General features: G+C 40.6%; 1 protein-coding gene and 1 pseudogene across 3 annotated transcripts in view; both read right to left on the reverse strand.

Moving 5' to 3' along the window:
* klhl13 (kelch-like family member 13) overlaps positions 1–16,936 on the reverse strand; it is a 177,674-nt gene extending 160,738 nt beyond the window's left edge. Inside the window, exon 1 of one of the 3 annotated variants that reach the window (XM_052022019.1) lies at positions 16,808–16,936. In XM_052022019.1, the coding sequence (XP_051877979.1) occupies positions 16,808–16,935 (128 nt within the window). In that variant the 5' untranslated portion in view covers position 16,936. The remainder of the gene's footprint in view (positions 1–16,807) is intronic. The other 2 variants (XM_052022020.1, XM_052022021.1) reach the window with 2 other exon arrangements.
* Positions 6,229–7,255, reverse strand: LOC127573193 (zinc finger and BTB domain-containing protein 11-like; annotated as a pseudogene).
* Positions 16,937–20,191: the final 3,255 nt, after the last annotated feature.

Below are 20,191 nucleotides of genomic sequence, written 5' to 3' on the forward strand. Positions count from 1 at the left end.
TGCCACCAATGAAAATCTTAATCTCACCTTTGTTGCATGAAGACTTCATTATTCTAAACTCGCCTAAATAGCATCAAATTTCCATCTGCACAATAAACATTTTTGGCTAAAACTGCATCCCAAATGCTAACCCACACAAACTGTCACTGCTGCTCTCACCGCTGCTCTCACCAACCTTACTTGGCTTCACAGTAACGCATCAATAAAGCAGCGCTTTTGATTGTTGGCTTGTCCTGCATTAACAAATCTAGCCATCACACTGCAGTGTCCCAATTGGCCCCAGAACTAAAGGTCTCTGGACTGAATAAAAGTCAGCTAACTAGGGCAATTGCCAAGGATGGAGGTAAGGTATGATTAACCTATCTCAGCACTAACAACTCAATATTTTCCAAAGAGATTCTCTACTGACTTAGTACTTTCAAGGGAAGGCAAGAGAAACAATACTACCAAAGTAGAAACAGTTCCACTATTGGCCAGATAAAAGACAAGGCATGCTCAGAGACAAGGCAAGGAGAGAGGTGATAGAAGCTTGCTTGCACTGAGTGTTTGGAAGCACATTTTTGAAAAATGAGTACAGAACCAACAGAGAAACAAAAAGCTGTTTGTCAAACTGTGTGTTTATGGACCTCTCATCAAGTAACAAGTTAATACAACCCAGAGCATTAATTGATCAAAAGTAGAATCTAACCTAAATTTTTACAAATATATCTTGCAAAGAATACAAGTTTTCCAAATAAACTAAAAACTAACAGTATTATTATTGTTTCATACAAGTGTGAAATATGCAGTAGCACAATACAGGATATCCACAAATTTGAACTCGAAGTCCTGAACAATAACGCAAGTACAAATAATGAAAACAAATAACATCTTTAGTTTTGCCGCATCCTCAACTGAGGAAATTGTTCTAAGACATACACAAGAGTGCCGATACACAAAATTTGACATTGAGTACAGAAGAAGATATTAGAAAATGTTATCTGAAGTGGACTAGATAGGTTTCAAGGAATCTCTTAAAAGGATAGAGGGGTGGTCAAGCTGAACAGTTTGGGGAGAAAATTCAAAAGTTCTGAGTCTGGCAAACTGAAGGTGTAACAGCAAATGACAGAACAGAATTAAACCAGATTTACACCAAAGTCCAGGGTGAGAGGAATAGATACTCTAAAATAGCGTCAGGGCTGTAAGAGATTAGACTTGAAACAGAGGGGACCAAGGCTACAGTTTAAGACACTGCTGGACTAAGAACCACTGTGGTTCACAGGATAGGTAATAATGAAACAGAACTTGGAGTCAAGTGATATATATTGACTGACGAGGAGAGCACTAGAAAGTCCAAAGGAACAAATAATGATTTCAGCAGTATTAAGACTGAGGCAAGGAAAAGATGGGTAATGTTAAAGAAAAGTGATCTTTGTTGCAAGACAAGAGCTTTGGGATTAGTAGCATATCTCAGGTTAAAATGGAATGCTGAGGTGATAAATGCTCTGGATCAGTCTTGGACAAAGGTATGCTAGGTGGAATTGGAGTTTGTAGTGGAGGGCAAAGACTATGCCTTCAGTCAAATGCACAAATCTCTTTATGGAATTTATCAAAAAAAGATAAAACTTCTAATCTCAAGCCATTTTTTGCTTGAGGACAATACACAGAAAGACAACAGATGGAATGTCTTTCTTCAAACATGTTCCTGGATTTGATAATGATGGAAAAAATGACCCACTTTCACTAGCTGACCAGAACCTTGCCCCTAATACCAAGCTTTTCTTTGCTTGTTTTCTAGTAAAAGAAAGAAAAGGCACCATAATTGAGTAACAAGACATCAAAAGGCACAAGTGAGGAGATGAAAGATAGATGCAAATATCCCCAAGTCCTTATGACTATTATTGTTGTATACAGCAAAACAGCCACTAACTGTGCCAAAAGGGTACACAGACCTTCCTCCTGTGGATAATAAATGTTGTCAGGTATCACTAGATCACAAAATATGGTCTTCTGCATAGAAGTTACAGGAAAGAAAATCAGATGAATTAGAAAAGAAACATTATGTAGTTTAAATTAACTAAAAAAGATTAAACACAAAGCAACTGGAAATAAGCAATGTGTAATGAGGTAACAGCTCAAATATATCTTTGCCTTCAAACATTGGTGCAATAAATTAAATCAGTCAAATGGTGTGCTGATGGAACTTCCTTTGTAGTTTTACTATTTAACAACATTTCTACATCTGCCCCCTTCTGAACATTTTCCTTCCAATTTCACTCTCTATATTCATACAATGCTGCTAATGGGGAGAGTGGGGGGAGAGGGGTTGTGTAAGTGATTTAGATTTAACTATTTTTAAATCAAGGTTGTAGGGCAAACAGCAAAACAACAAACATACAAACAAAGTTGCCAAAAAAATACATAAATAAGTAGCATGCTCCTGTTCGCCATCAAAAGATTTTGGTGTGACTCTTAGTCAAAAGCAGAATCCGAAGTTGTATCTTTGTCCATATTTGACCTTCTACATTGTACACCATTAGAACACATTTTCTGCAATGACGATGCTATTATCCTTTAGATCCCTGATACTATCATTTGGAAATTACTGCTGGACCCAAACCTGATCAATATCTGCAGGGGAATTTCTTGGACCGAATCACATCTCTTCTATTAAAAGAAAATCTCCAGGAAAGGTAAAACACCTCAGTTTAGTAAACTGAGAGAGCTTAAAACACAAAAACTAGAAAAATCAAGTAGCTGGCATAATAATGTCTTGTTACCCATTAATAGTTTGTATTTAGTTTTTGATTACATGCATTTATAATGTGGTCAGCAGCCCTTCCCATTGCTTAAACATCCACACCAGCACCCTGACGTTTTATGGTTACTGTATGTACAATTAATTATGCAGTAGCAACTTGTTAAGTCTTCTTCAGCAACCTTTCCCAACTCAACCCCACCTGGAAAACCAAGAGTAGTAGGTGAAGAGTGGGAATTCCACATTTCCCAAAGTCCTTAGATATCACTATGTCCAGAAGAAAACATATGCCGTCTTCATCATCACTGAGTCACAATTCTGAATCAACACACTACAGGAGCATTGTGGCAATATCATCACTACAACGAGTGCAGCAAATCAGAACTGTTCAGATTCTGACAAAGGGTCGTTGACCTGAAATGTTAGTTTTTTCACATATGTTACGGACTCAGTGAAAGTCCCTTTAAGATAGACAGCGTGTGTGTATGTGTGTGTGGGGCGTGCTTACGTCAATAGAAGATAAAGGACGTAATGACGTTGTTGAAGAGGTTAGAAGAAGAAGAAAGAGAGAGAGAGAGAAGGGAGAGAGACACCAGCCTGCTTGTTTTCTCTATCGATGGATGAGAAACAATAACTGTGTTTGCCACTGAAATCCATGTATGGAAGTTGGAAGTAATCCGGTGGAGTTCACTTTGTTGCTGACCTGTAGAAGGAAACAGGGATTTGTGTGTGGACAACCACGGTTCGGATGCTTTTCGGGGTGAGGAAGTCACTACCGAGTAAACACTGGAGTGTCGTTTGGGTTCCATCGTGGAACATTTGGATTTCGTATGTACTCTCTCTATGTTTTTCTACATCTACATCTTATCTTCAGACAACGGTGGCTGTTGAAGAAGCCCTTGCTCATGTTTCACCTTATGGCTTGCGGAACTGAACTTTAAGAACCATTCTGGATCTTGGAGTTTTGGACTTTGTCACACACACAGACGAGTTTAGTTTTGGGGTTAACGTTCAAGGTTTAACATTTTTGAATTCTAACATACTAACATTTTTACTTTTATTTTACGTATTATCATAAGTAGTGATTAATAAAATAGTTTTTAACACTGAATCATACTCAGTGTGTTTCTTTTGTTGCTGGTTTGTGACACATATGCTGCCTAAACTGTTGAAGATTTTTAACATTTTCTATTTTTATTTAAGAATACGTTTCCTAGTTCTCAAGTTCACCCACCAGATGAATTAGTTTCTCTGCATCTACCCTATCAAATCATTTTTACATTTTAAACAACTCAGTCAATTCACTTATCAACCCCACCTACTCAAGCGGAAACAAGCCGAGTTTATGCAACTTATTCACTTAACTTAACATTTTCCTTAATTATGGGCAACTTTAGGCTTACCTCAACCTTCCCCCACCAACATCCCAGTTTTTGGGACACTCCTCCATGCCCCTACCTCTCATAACGTTTGAGTTATAAATGTTGAAAAATAAGTTTTATTATCCAATTATTGTGCACTCATGTAGTACGCTGGTTCTAGTTGAAAGAACTGAAGCACAAAATGCCCTCAAATGTTCCAGAACTATGTTTTATGACAAAACATTTTACTACAAATTAGAACAGTGAAACTACAATCAGTGTTCCTGTTGCTGATTTTTCAAAACTGATTAACTTAGTAGGGCTTATTCATAATGTATTTGAAATTACATTTACTAGCTAAAATCACACAGTTTATTAATAAACATGGCGATTACACTTCCAGTATTATTCCTGCTACATACATTAGTTGAATCACAAGGGCATCTGCATTAATCTGTATGCAGTAGAGCTACAAAATACTCACACTCCCAAGGTCTGCTTTACTTCAAAGTCAACTTGGCAACTGCACCCATACTAAAATCAGAAGCATCATCATTGTGTCTATGAAATTGCTGTTACATTTAAACATAGTATTCTTTAAGAAAGCACATTTTCCAAAGATCAACATTTTTGATTAGAAAATGCACATTTGTTAACTCAAACAAAAGGACACATGCCACTGCTGCTTAATGGGAAACCTTCATGTCTGACTGTAAAAGATGTATGTGTTCGTAATAATTCATTCAGTATAACATTTCAAAATTCAGGATTCCAAGCAACGTTCTAAGAATTTTCAGTGAAAAGTGATTTTAAAAAAAAAGCAAGAAAAAAACATTTGGCCCATTGCACCTGCTCTGCCATTCAATAAAATCACAACTGATGTTCTGTTTAAGCTCCACCATTCTCGTCTGATTTCTTAATTCCCTTAATATCCAAAAATCTACAAATATTGGTCTTGAACATAGTCAACAAGTGAGTCTCTACCCCACCCGCCGTTAGGTAAAGAATTCCAAAAATTCACTGCTCTCTGCACAAAATTGTTCCTTCTTAGTCCTGATATTTATGGTTAAACATGTATAACGATTGCCACCAACTTATGATGATACTGACAACTGACAAAAAAAAGTTATTTTCTGTTGAAATATTTAACTGGAAAAACAACTCTGGGAAAGTAATAAGCAACTGAAAATTGTAATAAAAATTGTGCTGTTTTCCACCCAAGTACCATCTGTCCTTCCCCCAGGTTTCTCATCTATTTGCTCACTGCTCCTTTTGTGGTGCAGAAGATGAAAAAGCAGAGAAGCTTTGTAGAAGAATTCCTCAGAGTGGACATTCAAATTTCTTGATTCTTTTGTAGGTCATCATGTGCATCATCAAGGTGTAATGCTTTGGAAAGCCTTTCCACATTCATTACATTTATGGTCCACCTCTGCATCATCTCCTTCAACAGTGGTTTGTTTTGGGTGCATCTTTCTACCTCTCTCCACCAATTTTTGGGCAGCCTGTTGTGTTGCAGATTTTAAGTTGCTTTTTCTGCCTCGCAACTTCTCCGTGCCTTTGTGTAATGGAATATATTCATCTTCAGCCAAAGTACATTGTCAAAACTTGCTTTTGTAAGCATCATATAAGAGGTATTTGGAAGAAGAGGCAACAGTAACAGTTTTCTGTATATCATGTAATTTTGGTGGCCTACCATGCTTTCATTTTGGCACACCTGATGCACCTGTACTCTGGTAACTCCTTTACTTGATGCTCAATCCCATTTACAGTACGCACATCCATCTGTTCAACAGCAGGAGTTTCTGCCACATCCTGGGCATTATTTTCTGTACTTTCCAGATTTGGCATACTTACACTAGACTCCACTGGTTCAATTTGGTCATAAACCTGACTGTTTTCACCACCACTGACTTCTACACAGCAGTCCAGAATACCCTGAATCTGCTGAACCGCCAGTTCTTAAATTGTATGTGCCACTTCTGATTTATACGTTACACCTTCTTTTGGGATCTCAGCTTCTACACCAGAGGCAGAGGCCTCAGCAGGTACAGGAATTTGTAATAGACTCTTATAGTACCACAGTTATGGAGCCATCAGCAGTGTTTTCAATAGCTTTAGGCTCTGGATGTTCTAAAGTATTAACATCCATAGGCAACTCCACTTCTGCACCATGGATTCTGGAATTACAGTTTTTACATCTCCCGTTTGGCACACAGTAATCTTTCTTTCCTCCAGCTGTTTATGTGCATGTTCACATATCTTCAGAACTTCATGCATTAGTAGATGACGTGCCAATATGGCAACATCAGCCACATGGCAGAAATCAAATGCTAACACAGACGTGTAGGCAAATTCCAACAATGGAAAAAAAGTTGTTTTATTAAACCCTGAAAGGTCCACAACAGCTTCAGGACTGGAGATTGCTCCCTTTTCGATGAAGAGCTCCCCAAAATATTCACTGCTTGCTGCCAGAATGGACTTGTGTGCTTTTTACTCCTCTCCCTCAGTCAGGAGTGTGACATCACAGAATTGGTGGGAGAGCTTCTGAAAATTCAATTGCTATAACACTATTTGACAGTGTTTCTTTACTGTGTTTCACAAGGCCTTTGGTATCCACAAACACTAATCCCTGCTTTGGGACTGTTTTCTTTCTGGTAGGCCTTGGGGGAGCATCAGATCTTCCCTCAGAGTTACTCAACTCATCATCAGTTTCATTGCCATTACCCACCCTGGAGCATCTATGCCTATCTGTTCCAGGATTTCCATTGTATCAGCAGATACTGACTTGTTTCGATCAATCTTTTCCTTGCATTGAATACATTCCTTGATATAGTCTTTCATTTGCTTAAATATACCGCTCCACCAGTAGCTCTGAGACGTTCCTCCACGTCTGGTCCCAGGTGAAATGGAAGCCCTTGGCACTTCCGTGGAACAAGGCAATCAGCTCCCAGAGAGTGCTGGCCATCAGCACCACCTCATTAAACTCATCGCGGTCCTTACAGTCCTTCTGGTAGTACAGGGTTCCACGCTGCACCACGTAGAGAGCAACGGCCTTGCGGATCTTCCTCTTGACGTTGCCCTCAGTCCCCAACGCACAATGTTCCTTCTCATCAGTCAGGTTCCGGATGATCACTTTGTAATTCTCCTCGTTTGACATGACACAGCCCCTGCGGCCAGGCCGGCTGCAGTGAGAGCACAAGATCTGCATGTTCCTGTGAGAGTGAAGGGCAAGGCTGGTAGGAGTAGGGAACCCTGGATGATGAGGGACATTGAGGCCCTGGCCAGGAGAAAGGAGACAGCATGGGTCAAGTACAGGCAGCTGGGATCAAGTGAATCCCTGGAGGTGTATAAGGGATGCAGAAATGTACTCAAGAAGGAAATCAGGAGGGCAAAAAGCAGGCATGAGATAACTTTGACAGAAGATTAAGGAAAAGCCAAAGAGATTTTATATTAAGGGAAAAAGAGTAATTAGAGAGAGAATAGATCCCCTCAAAGACCAAAGGGGACACCTTTGTGTGGAGCTGCAGGAGACGGGCAAGGTCCTTAATGAATGTTTCTCCTGTTTTTAAACCACAAAAAAAGGCATGAAGATTTCAGAACTAGGAAAGGTAAATGGGGAGGTCTTGGGGATAGTCTGCATTACAGTAGACGAAGTGCTGGATGTCTTAAAAGGTATGAAGGTAGACAAATCTCCAGGGCCTGACCAGGTTTATCCAAGAACACTGTGGGAGGCTAGAGAAGTTGTTGCAGGAGCCCAGGCTGAGATATTTGCATTATTATTAGCCACGGGTGAGGTGCCAGTAGACTGGAGTAGCGAACATTGTGCCTTTATTTAAGAAGGGCAGCAAAGAAAAACTTGGGAACTATAGGCCAGTAAGTCTAACATCTTTAGTAGGTAAATTACTAGAGAGGATTCTGAGGTGTAAGATATACGTTAATCTGGAAGGACAGGGGTTGATTAGGGGTAGTCAGCATGACTTTCTGCATGGGAGATCACATCTTACAAACTTGATCTAGCTTTTTGATGAGCTGACCAAGAAAGTTGATGAGGGCAGGGTGGTAGGCATGGTTTATATGGACTTCATTAAGGCCTTTGATAAGGTTCCACATGATAGGCTGCTCTGGAAGGTTAGATCACATGAAATCCAGGGAGAGCTGGCTAATTGGATACACAATTGGCTTGATGGTAGAAAGCAGAGGGTGATGGTATAAGGTTGTTTCTTGGATTGGAGGCCTGTGACTAGTGGTGTGCCTCAGGGGTCCGTACTGAGCCCATTGTTGTTTGTCATCTATATCAATGATTTGGATAAGAATGTACAAGGCATAGTTAGTAAGTTTGCAGATGACACTAAAATAGGTGGTATAGTGGACAATGAAGGTTACCAAAATTACAGGGAGACCTCGATCAGCTGAGTAAGTGGGCTGAGGAATGGCAAATGGAGTTTAATTTGGATAGGTGAGAGTTGTTGCATTTTGGAAAGTCAAATCCAGGTTGGACTTTCACAGTGAACAGAAGAGCCCTGGGGACTGCTGTAGAACAGAGGGATCTTGGAGTACAAGTACATGGTTCACTAAAAGTAGAGTCACAGGTAGACAGGGTGGTGGAGGCGGCTTTTGGCACACTCACCTTCATAAGTCAGGGCATTGAGTATAGAAGTTGGAAGGTCATAGTACAGTTGTACAGGAAGCTGATGAGGCCACACTTGGGAGTATTGTGTTCAATTTTGGTCATCCTGCTATAGGAAAGATTTTATTAAACTGGAAAGAGTGTAGAAAAGATTTACAAGGATGCTGCCAGGACTTGAGGGACTGAGTTATAGGGAGAGGTTGGACAGGATAGGACTTTATTCCTTAGAGCATAGGGGACTGAGAGGTGATCTCAGAGGTGTATAAAATCATGAGGGGCATAGATCAGGTGAGTGCACTCAGTCTCCCACCCCCCCCCCCCCCCCCCAGAGTTGGGGTATCAAGAACTAGAGGGTGTAAGTTTAAGGTGAGATAAGATATCTTTATTAGTCACATGTACATTGAAACACACAGTGAAATGCATCTTTTGCGTAGAGTATTCTGGGGGCAGCCCGCAAGTGTCGCCACATTGAGGGGAAAGATTTAAGAGGAACACGAGGGGTAACTTTTTTTTACACAAAGGGTGGTATCCATGTGGAATGAGCTGCCAGAGGAAGTGGTTGAGGCAGGTACAATAACAACTTTTAAAAGACAATTGGACAAGTACATGGATTGGAAAAGTTTAGAAGGTTATGGGCCAAATGCTGGCAAATGGGACCAGCTTGGATCGGGCATCTTGGTCAGCATGGACCGGTTGGGCCAAAGGGCCTGTTTCCATACTGTATGACTATGACTGTAAGTGCCAAATAACAGGCTGCTGTTTCAAGTACAGCATTAAATCCTACTTTGTTATGATTAGTGAGAAAATAATTTTAATTGCCATATCATCCATTGCTGTACTACTTTAGGAAACTAAGTACATCCTTGCAAATGGCACATTACAATTTTAATCAGGTAGAACTGTACAGTATTAAAGCAGGGTAATCTGGTTGTACCCAGTTTACATAAACTAGTTTAATCTATGTAGGACATTTCCATTATACATCCAATCCATTAGCATGCACTTATGTCAATGTCTAAAAAAAGTTATCTGCCAATCACCCCAACTTGAAATAAGTTTGGGGCCATTGAAAATAAGCAACTAACAAATGGTTCCATTTTCTGAATTACTTCTGTTAACATGACCAACAAAGCCCATGGCAGACAATTTCAAGGTTTTTTTTTAAATTTTTTTTCAACAGACATTTTAAATCCATGACAAGCAAGATTGACAACTTCTGAATAGTATAACAAATCCGTACCAAGAAGTCAAACTGATTTATCTCTTCAATATGTTATTGCAAAATAGAACATGTACTATTCAGTCCAAGTCTTTTCGCTGAATTATTTAGTAATCCGAACAAAGGACAGTAAATAAAAGAGGCCTATTAATTCACACAAAGCTATCTGAAATTGTGCTTGAATGTGCCCCAGGGAAAAGAAAAACACCAGAGATGGGTACCAAAACTAAACTGAGAACAAATAAGCAGAGAAGATTGAGGATGAAGTGTCCACGTCTGCCAAACAAAGCACCCGTCTACCTCCAACAGTGCACAACTCCAAGGCCACAAGCTCCTTTTAAAATGGTATTTTAAACCTTCCTGCCTGGTGTGAAACAGTAAACGCTCAATTGCTGGCTTCCAGATGATCTACACTATTGTGTGCCTCGCATCTAAGAAGCAGTAACCATTCCATCAGAAGTGCAAAGCTTGTGACTATGTGCACCAGCTCCAATTCAAGCATTGAGAAAAAAAATGGCAAGGTTATACTTCAAGCAGCTCACGACTCATTTAAGTTTTGAAATCTGTAAAATTACTGAAAGCTCAACATTTCCTAACCTACTTTCCTACTCACGTCTTTAGGGATACCATTTGTACAAATCGTTTATCTTTCAATTGCTAGTTAATCACCTGTAGAAACTTGCACTTCATTTAGTGCCATAGAACTTTCTACACTTCCAACAAAATGGTGGTAAATTTTCAAAAGCATTAAGCAATCAAATTATTTGGTAAGGCAAGACTGAATAAAACACATCCATAACTACAATGTAATCCAATGACAAGTGTATGAGCAATAACAGAACCAAAAGGGCGATTCAAAAGTACGCATACAGCAAAATCTGTTGATTCCATGGAAGGGAAACAACAATAGATGATTAAGTCATTGTTCATCAATAGAAATAGATAGCAATGGACAATTGCAAACTATGGTTCAACAAAAAGCTACAAATCCATATAAAAACAAGTATAACCACACAATCATCATTACACCTCTGAAATACACTCTCCTCACCGCATCCATCAATTCCTGTTCACTCATTACACTTGTCCTCAATACCATAGAGAAAGACTTTCATTAAATAACTCCTTTCATGGTGTAAGGCACTTTATAGCCAATTTAAGTACTTCTTAGAAATAGTTGTGGTCTTGTTGTAGAAGAAATACACAAGATATTTTGCAAACAGACAAATCCCTCAAATACCAATGGAAAAAAAAATTAAAACCGAGGAATTTGACGAATAAATGTAGACCAAAACATTGAAGTTTTATCTGTTCACCTTTCAATACTGCTGCAGGAGCTTTCTCCTACACCTGATAATGCAGATGGGGCCTCACTGACTGGATTTCTAGTATTTGTAGATGTTTTTAAACTATTCCAATCCAACAGGTTTGACTATCAGCCTCCTCACTCTATCAATTAACCTTCATGATGAGCTTGCTGGCTCATTCCCCTCAAAGCCTGGTTGAACTTATCTTCTGCAAATGTATCGCCACTGCAAGAAACTCAAATCATGAATGTTCCCTGTAGTTCCTGTTCTACTTCTCTGCCTCTCTTTCATTCTTTCACAGGCTCCTTAACTACCTCTGGACCTTCAGTGACCAGCCCAGTTTGGCTTGATTATAGTTCTGTGGTGAAGTTCTTGTTCTGTTCTTGTTCTTATCTGTGAAGTTCTTGTTTTGTATAGTTCTTGTTGTGTTTTCTGGCCAATATTTATCCCCGAGTCTACATCACTAAACTAAAACATCTGATCATTAATACATTATTATTTGGTAGAGTGTGCCCTATGTAAATTCCCTGCATCAGATAGTGGATCCAGCACCTCCCTCTGTACAATATGCAAGCAGACATTACCCAACTTACATAACCCTGAAAGATACAACTGTATTGCACTTTGAGCAGATTGTTAGAAGATCTTATCTGAAATTTGGAATTTAAGAGTAGAGATCTCAAGTTATTGCCAAACCAGGATGCAGTTGGCTGTGATCGACTTTATATCAGGGAATTACAATCACCAGTCAGATCATGAGCAAGGTATGTTCAGATAAAATCCAAACAGCCAGTTGAACTGCATTCAAAATGAAAAAGGATTTCATTGACAGACTCCTTTGCCTTCTAATTATTACAATTTATCTCATGTGTAAAGATCTTTGTTAAGTGCATCAAAGAATTAGCTCTCACTCTGGGAGAACAAAAGTGCTTTTATTGCCTTTACCTCAAATTTAAGACGATTTACGTCTATGTCTGACAGTGTATTACCTCAGGGGCATTTATGAAATTGATGTTCACGGCAGATAAACACTGAATGTATTGTGATCTGCTGATCCCATCAATCCACAACTGCTGAGTTGTATGCCACCTGTTTCTGCAATCTTGATACACCTCAATAAAAATCAAACAAATAGTGGAAGAACTTCTTGTAGATGGGATATTGAAAGTGGTCCTGTCTAGTCATATTTTACCTTTAAATTCAGAGTGCTAAATCTTAAAAAATAGATTTGCATTTATCTAGTACCTTGCACAACCTCAGTAGGTTCTAAGGTGTATTTCAAAACAAAATGAAGTCATTGCCGTAAATTCTCATTCACCACTGCAATGCAAGTTAACCAACTCTGAACCCAAAAACACACTGCACTGAGTGAACAAACACCTTCCTTCAAATAATCTTTCACCCCTTCAGTGCTTCGTAACTTTGAAGTCTGAGGAAGGAAGGCGGCTAGAGAAGGGGAAGAGTGAGGAAGCGGGAGTGCGAGTGGGTACAAATATATTTGTTAAACCTAAGTAGCTAGGTCTGTTTTTCTATCATCTTAGATATCCATGCCATTGGAGCAGATGTTGCTTTGTCAAGTCTACATTGTAGTTCCTTTGCAACAGCCACTCCACATTAAAGGAATTCATGCACACGAGTCCTCCACTCTTCACTTTGGTGGAAGTAGATCATCTTCAATCCAAAGAGGTGCCTTAGGGAGAAACATTATCAGTCTAAACTTTTCACTAACACCTTTTAACAAGATTTGAAACACAACCTTTGTATTCAGCAATGGGAGGTCAGCACTGAATCAGGGTGACACAGCTTCCAGTCCTTGCATTTTGTTTTAAACCTTTGGAGTCTTCACAGCCACTCCCCTCCTTGTATCTGAACTTCTTTCCAGACCTACAACCTGGCCTTCCCACTCTCTTCCCATTATTGAGAGCTGAATCCACATTCTGCAAATCAATTCCTGGACTCATCCACTTGTCCTCCCTGAAACAAAACTCTTTACAATCTATGCCTTTAATCTCCCCATGACATTTTTTCCTTTTAGTTCAGCATAGCATATTTAAATAAAATTACAACACAGGTAAGTTTTTTCCACAAGCAAAATGGTATACAAATACTATACAAATGCTACCTGGCATTGCTTAGTAACAGTGATAAATCAGTTCAACTTTAAGGGAGGGGTAGAGGAATCTGAAAATGTTTTAGAGAAAGAAAATCATTTCACAGCTGGAACTGCTAGAAGTTTTAGAGCAGTTCTGAAACTCAAGTGATCAGCTGATGCTTGTTTATTGCATGGTTGCCACAGTTCAAATGCAAAACGGCTTCAAACTTCCATACATCAATTATAAAACAGATACGATGTACTAAGCAATGATGCTTAAAGGAACTAAACGTGCAGTCATGCCTAAAGATGTATGTTACCTTTCCAAACTCAATAGGCTTTTGATGACATTTTTCATTGGTACTCTTTTAAAATAAAATAAAACCGGAAAAGTTCTATATGTAAGGGTAGATATAATCAACATTGAACTTTTATTTTTGTGATTCAAATACAAATTTTGTTTGTACTGTCATTGAAAATCACCAAAATGGGCACTGGAAGATACATATAGGGTATAAATATTTATAGTGACAATAAAGGGAAAAAAGCAGGTACCAAGATTTAGTAGGGTACTGAGCTTTATGAAGCCATGGACCATTTGAGACTTATTAAGATGGAGGAACAGGGATGGAGAGGGTTAAACAGGGAGACCACACAAGAATGTAGGAGGAATCAAATATGTCTAGGGAGATCCAAGTTAGAAATGCAATGTTACTATCTAATGGCAAATGCACTTGGAAGTAAATAGGAAAGCTACCAGCATGTTATTCATTATGAGAGTAAATGAATACAAAAAAAAGGGAGCTTATACTCCAGTCACGAGTCTTCAGTAATACCTTGTCTGCAGCACAGGTCTCCTTATGTAAGGATGTTAATGCAATGGAAACAGTTCAGATAAGGTTTACGAGACCATTACCTGGAATGGGTGAGTTTTCTTACAAGGAAGGATTGGCTAGGCTTGTATCCATTAGAATTTAAAAGAGAGCAGACCTGATTGAAACATATTAGATCATGTGAGGTCTTTGCAGCAAAAAGATAGCACAGCAGTTAACTCTGCTGCCAAGGGCCCAAATTCAACCATGACCCTGATGCAGTCCATTTGGAGTTGGCATGTTTTCCTTGTGTGACTGCATAGGTTTCCATTAAGTCTCCTGTTACCTTCACATCCCAAAGATATGTTGGTAGGTTTATTGACTATTGTAAAATCATCCATTTGTGAAGCTAAGTGGCAAAAGAATTAAAGGGCACTCAGGTGAGAATAAGTTGCAAGAAAAGAGGGAGAAAATGGGGCTGCTGAGAGCCTGCATAGGCCCAATGTGCTGAATTTTACTTTGTCATAATATGCAGGAATGGGTGGATATGGACAAAGTGCTTCCTCTTGTAGGAGGATTTAGAATTTGGGGCACTGTTTCACAGAAGAGGGTTGCCCAGTTAAGAGAACTGAGGCATTTGTTTCCTCTCAGGAGAGTCATGAATCTTTGGAACTCTCTTCTTAAAGGGCAATGGAAGCAGAGTCTCCGAACATTTCTAAGGCTGAGGTTGATTGGTGGGCAGGAAATGTGAAATTGGAGTTGCATTGCAGAACAATGGCAGAACAGGCTCGATGGGTCAAGTGGCCTATTCCTGATCCTCATGTTTGAACAGTATCCCAAGCCAAGAAACAGGAGAAGTCAATTAAGTCCCTCCAGCCTGTCATACCATACAACTAAAAAATGGCTGATGCACACTATGTCTCTACTTGCCTTTGCTGCATCTCTCTCCATACCTTTACTTAACCAAAATATTACAATCTTAAAACTTTCACTTGAACCAGCATTCAGAGCTTCGTTGAACAGAGAATTCGCAACTAACACTAGTCTTCATTTGAATACTTCATGACTGCTCTCTGAAACAGCCCAGATCTAATATTAAATATCCTTAGTCTTGATTCTGGAACCCTTTGTCAGATGGGGAAGTTCTGAGGAACAGTTCTGCACCTGAAATTTTAATCCCGTTTCACCTTCCACAGGTGCTGCCTGACCTGTTGAGTGTTTCCGGCATTTTTTGTTTTAACTGGCATCATCTAGCCTGGATGTCAAATAACTCCACTTTGCTTCAACCATTACAGTTGTTTTTGGCAGATTCCTTCACAAAAGAAAAATCAAATCTTCCTGATCCATACGATTGTGTAACTCACTAAAATTACTGACTCTGTTGAGGAAATGCCACCTTCCTCCACTTCTACACATCACCCCTTCCATGCAAATATCTCCCTACCGATTTTGACACTAATGTAAGAGTTCTTTGAAGTCAAAACTGACTTTAAATGTGACGAACACGCCTGACCTAATAAACAATTTTTCAAATACAGTGGGCACAATGTTATATATACAAATTTGAGAAATAAATCAAATGATATACTTGACTATGTCCTCACTCTTCACAGTTACTGCATTCCTTATGCTCCTAAAACAAGGTGGACCCAATTATTTTATCCTCTTTCATATCACTGTATTAACTATTTACTGCAAGTACGGTATTCAGTTTTTAAACAGCATGTTTTAACATGACATAATTTACTGAGACTTTATGATATCTTGATATTGTTTCAACTCACAAACTGTGTGACAGAACATCTCGTTCTCAATTACAAAACAAACATTTTCAAAACAAAACCTGCAGGCTTTTTTGACTACTTTCATTACAAATTCCTACATTTATATCTACTGCAGTCAATGCAAACTTGCAGCTTGTCCAGCAGACTTGGGAGGCCCTGACACACCCCTGCTGGTAGGAGAGCTAAATTGCAGCGTGACATGTTTACATGACAAAATCTACATAATAAATTACACCAATAATCGATAAGTGAAACACAGGGGGGAACAAAACTTACAGGAATCAGTTCATTCGTTCAATAATCCCTGTTTTTCCCACTCCAGTGCCCAAACCTTCAACTCGCCTTTACTTGAAGGTTCAACCGTGACCCTGGACTCTTTCAGTACAAACTAATTGACAACCATAGGGGAAGGGGGACTCAACAGGACTTCTCTTGTAAGTTGACTGAACTTTGTGGACACAAAATGAAGCAAGGCAGCTGGACGCAGACAGCCGCACTTTTTATTTTTGTAGATTACACATTATTATAGGCAAAAGGCACGGATTTGACAGCGGGCAGCAGGACAACAACAAATCACAACGGCAAGTATGTGTAAATGCCACCAGCAAGCCAAGGATGAAGAGGCGAGGGGGTGGGGGGGTTGGGGGGTAACATCTGCCGATGAACTAACTCGGGACGGTGCGGGCCAGGTCAGGCCTGGGGCTTGTGGCCGCACTTTAACCGGTTCCTGTCAAACTCTTCCACCGAGAGCGGAACGACAGTACGATCTCAGGCCCAGCTCCCTCCTTGCTGCGGGCAGGCTGAGTGCCCATCTGTCACAGCCTCTGACACCCCCACCCCTCCCCACTATACGCCGCTACTTCTTTACCTCACCAGGACCCCGCCGTCCTCCCGCCGCGGTGCGCACGGCGATCGCCGTCCTCTGCCACGCTCCGCCCGCCTCGCCCCTCCCGCCCTCATTGGTCGGCCTGACGCACTCTTCCGATTGGTCGCCATGAACGTCACTTCCATCGCGCGCGTTGGGGCGGTTGGGAGCGAGCTGACCGGAAGTTCGGGGGTTGGTCCAGTGAGTGAGTGACGGACGGACGGGCGGGGAGCCGGCTTGGTCAAAACACGACCCGGGAATGCTCCCGGCACGGGTAAAGCAACCAAATCGGTGGTTAACTTAGTTGGTGGGACTGCAGATGTGTAAGGAGTAAAGAGTAGTGAATGACAGATAACAAGCAATAACCTGAGGGGAGAACCTTATTGCAATGTCCCCGGTACAAGGCAGCATTACTGCCGTGGGAAGTGACGGAAACCAGGGGGAATCTCCAGGCAAGACCCATCATGACTTTGTTTGCAGGAGCTCTGGAATAGCACATGGGGTTTCAGTGCTGCATGAATTTATACAGGGCATGTATTCGTTATCACTGCAGGTCGTCCGCGGGTTACGAACACCCGACTTGCGGACAACCCGCACGTACGAACGAGTTCCCATAATATTATTAAATTCGGAAGTCCTACGTACAGTGGAATGCAAAAGTTTGGGAACCCCAAGAGATTTGAGCTCTCAGATAACTTCTACCAAGGTCTCAGACCTTCATTAGCTTGTTAGGGCTATGGCTTGTTCAGAGTCGTCATTAGGAAAGGCCGGGTGATGCAAATTTCAAAGCTTTATAAATACCCTGACTCCTCAAACCTTGTCCCAACAATCAGCAGTCATGGGCTCCTCTGAGCAGCTGCCTAGCACTCTGAAAATTAAAATAAATGATGCCCACAAGGCAGGAGGCAGCTATAAGATAGCAAAGCGTTTTCAGGTAGCTGTTTCATCAGTTCGTAATGTAATTAAGAAGTGGCAGTTAACAGGAATGGTGGAGGTCCAGTTGAGATCTGGAAGCCCAAGAAAACTTTCCATGAGAACTGCTCGTAGGATTGCTAGAAAGGCAAATTAAAACCCCTGTTTGACTGCAAAAGACCTTCAGGAAGATTTAGCAGACTCTGGAGTGGTGGTGCACTGTTCTACTGTGCAGTGACGCCTGCACAAATATGACCTTCATGGAAGAGTCATCAGAAGAAAACCTTTCCTACGTCCTCACCACAAAATTCAGCATCAGAAGTCTGCAAAGGAACATCTAAACAAGCCTGATGCATTTTGGAAACAAGTCCTGTGCACTGATGAAGTTAAAATAGAACTTTTTGGCCGCAATGAGCAAAGATATGTTTGGAGAAAAAAGGGTGCAGAATTTCATGAAAAGAACACCTCTCCAACTGTTAAGCATGGGGGGTGGATCGATCATGCTTTGGGCTTGTGTTGCAGCCAGTGGCACAGGGAACATTTCACTGGTAGAGGGAAGAATGAATTCAATTAAATACCAGCAAATTCTAGAATCAAACATCACCCCGTCTGTAAAAAAAGCTGAAGATGAAAAGAGGATGGCTTCTACAACAGGATAACTATCCTAAACACACCTCAAAATCCACGATGGACTACCTCAAGAGGCACAAGCTGAAGGTTTTGCCATGGCCCTCACTGTCCCCCAACCTAAACATCATCGAAAATCTGTGGATAGACCTCAAAAGAGCAGTGCATGCAAGACGGCCCAAGAATCTCGCAGAACTAGAAGCCTTTTGCAAGGAAGAATGGGCGAAAATCCCCCAAACAAGAATTGAAAGACTCTTAGCTGGCTTCAGAAAGCGTTTACAAGCTGTGATACTTGCCAAAGGGGGTGTTACGAAGTACTGACCATGCAGGGTGTCCAAACTTTTGTTTCAGGCCCTTTTCCTTTTTTTGTTATTTTGAAACTGTAAAAGATGGAAATAAAACAGTGATCTTGCTTAAAATATTAAAGAAATGTGTCATCTTTAACTTTATGCCTTTTGGAAATCAGGTCATCTTTTACTCACTTAGCTATTCACGGTAACAAATTTTGACCAGGTGTGCCCAACTTTATGTTTATTTATTTGTTCCAATAGGTGGCAGAACTAGTTTTCTGGAGAGACCAGAGACTGCAGATGTTGGAGTCTGGTGCAACAATCTGCTGGAGGAACACACGAGATGCTGTGGAGGGAAATGGACAGTTGACGTTTCAGGGCAAGACCCTTCTACTAGTCTACAAGAACTAGGTTCCTCTCTCTCTCCCTCCACCTTTAGTAATTGTTATTAGACTCACACAGCATGGAAAAAAGCCCCTTGGCCCAACTTCTCCATGCCAGCCAAGGTTGCCTCCCTGAGCTAGTCCTGTTTGCCTGGTTTGGCCTATGGCCTTTCCTATCCATGTACCTGTCTCAGTGTCTTTTAAACATTAATTGTACCTGTGTCAGCCACTTCATCTGGCAGTTCATTCAATATACCCATCTGTATGAAAATGTTGACCCCTTACGTCTCCTTTAAATCTTTCCCCTATCACCTTCCCTACCCTGGGAAAAGGAGTGTGACCATTCACCTTATCTATGCCCCTCATGATTTTGTATACCTCTATAAAGGTATATTGATATATTTATAATCAGACTTGTGCTTTTGATGCCATTCAGAACAATACCTTGAAGGTATGGTTACCATATTCAGTGATTTTTTTTTGTGCATTTTCTTACTTATGGACAAAATGGACTTGAGGACACCTATAAAAACAGAACCTGTTCATTATCTAGGGATGCCCTGCAGTTGTTCATTGGTTTTTCGTGGAGTTATGCAGCACAGAAACAGGACCTTCTGTTCACCCTATCCATGCTGATCATCAAGTACCCATCCATTACCAATCCCATTTACCAGCGCTTGGCCTGCAGCTTCATAGGCCTGGGCAATTCAAGTGCTCATTCAGATGCCTCTTAAATGTTATGAGAGTCACTGTGTCCACCACCCCTTTTCAGCATTGCGTACCAGATTCCAACCACTCTAGGGAAAAACATACCCATCTGATGCCATTTAAACCTCCCACCTCTCACCTTAAACCTATGCCCTCTGTTTCACATCCTTCCTATAGTATGGTGATCACAACTGTACATAATATTCTGGCTGTCATGTAACCAAAGTTCTATAAGGTTGGACAATGACCACACTGACAACCCTCCACTCTGACCCAAAACACTTCCTGGTTTCTCTTTCCACAGATGCTGATTGACTGGCTAAGTTCTTCCATCATTTCTGTTTCAGATTCCAGCATGTGCAGTTTTGTTTGTTTCTCTGTACAATAACCTTCCTGCTCTTATATTCCATGCCCCAGCATGCTTTCTTCACTACCCTTTCTACCTGTGCTGCCACCTTTAGGGATTT

This window comes from Pristis pectinata, chromosome 8 (genome assembly GCF_009764475.1).
Source record: "Pristis pectinata isolate sPriPec2 chromosome 8, sPriPec2.1.pri, whole genome shotgun sequence".
Classification (NCBI taxonomy): domain Eukaryota; kingdom Metazoa; phylum Chordata; class Chondrichthyes; order Rhinopristiformes; family Pristidae; genus Pristis; species Pristis pectinata.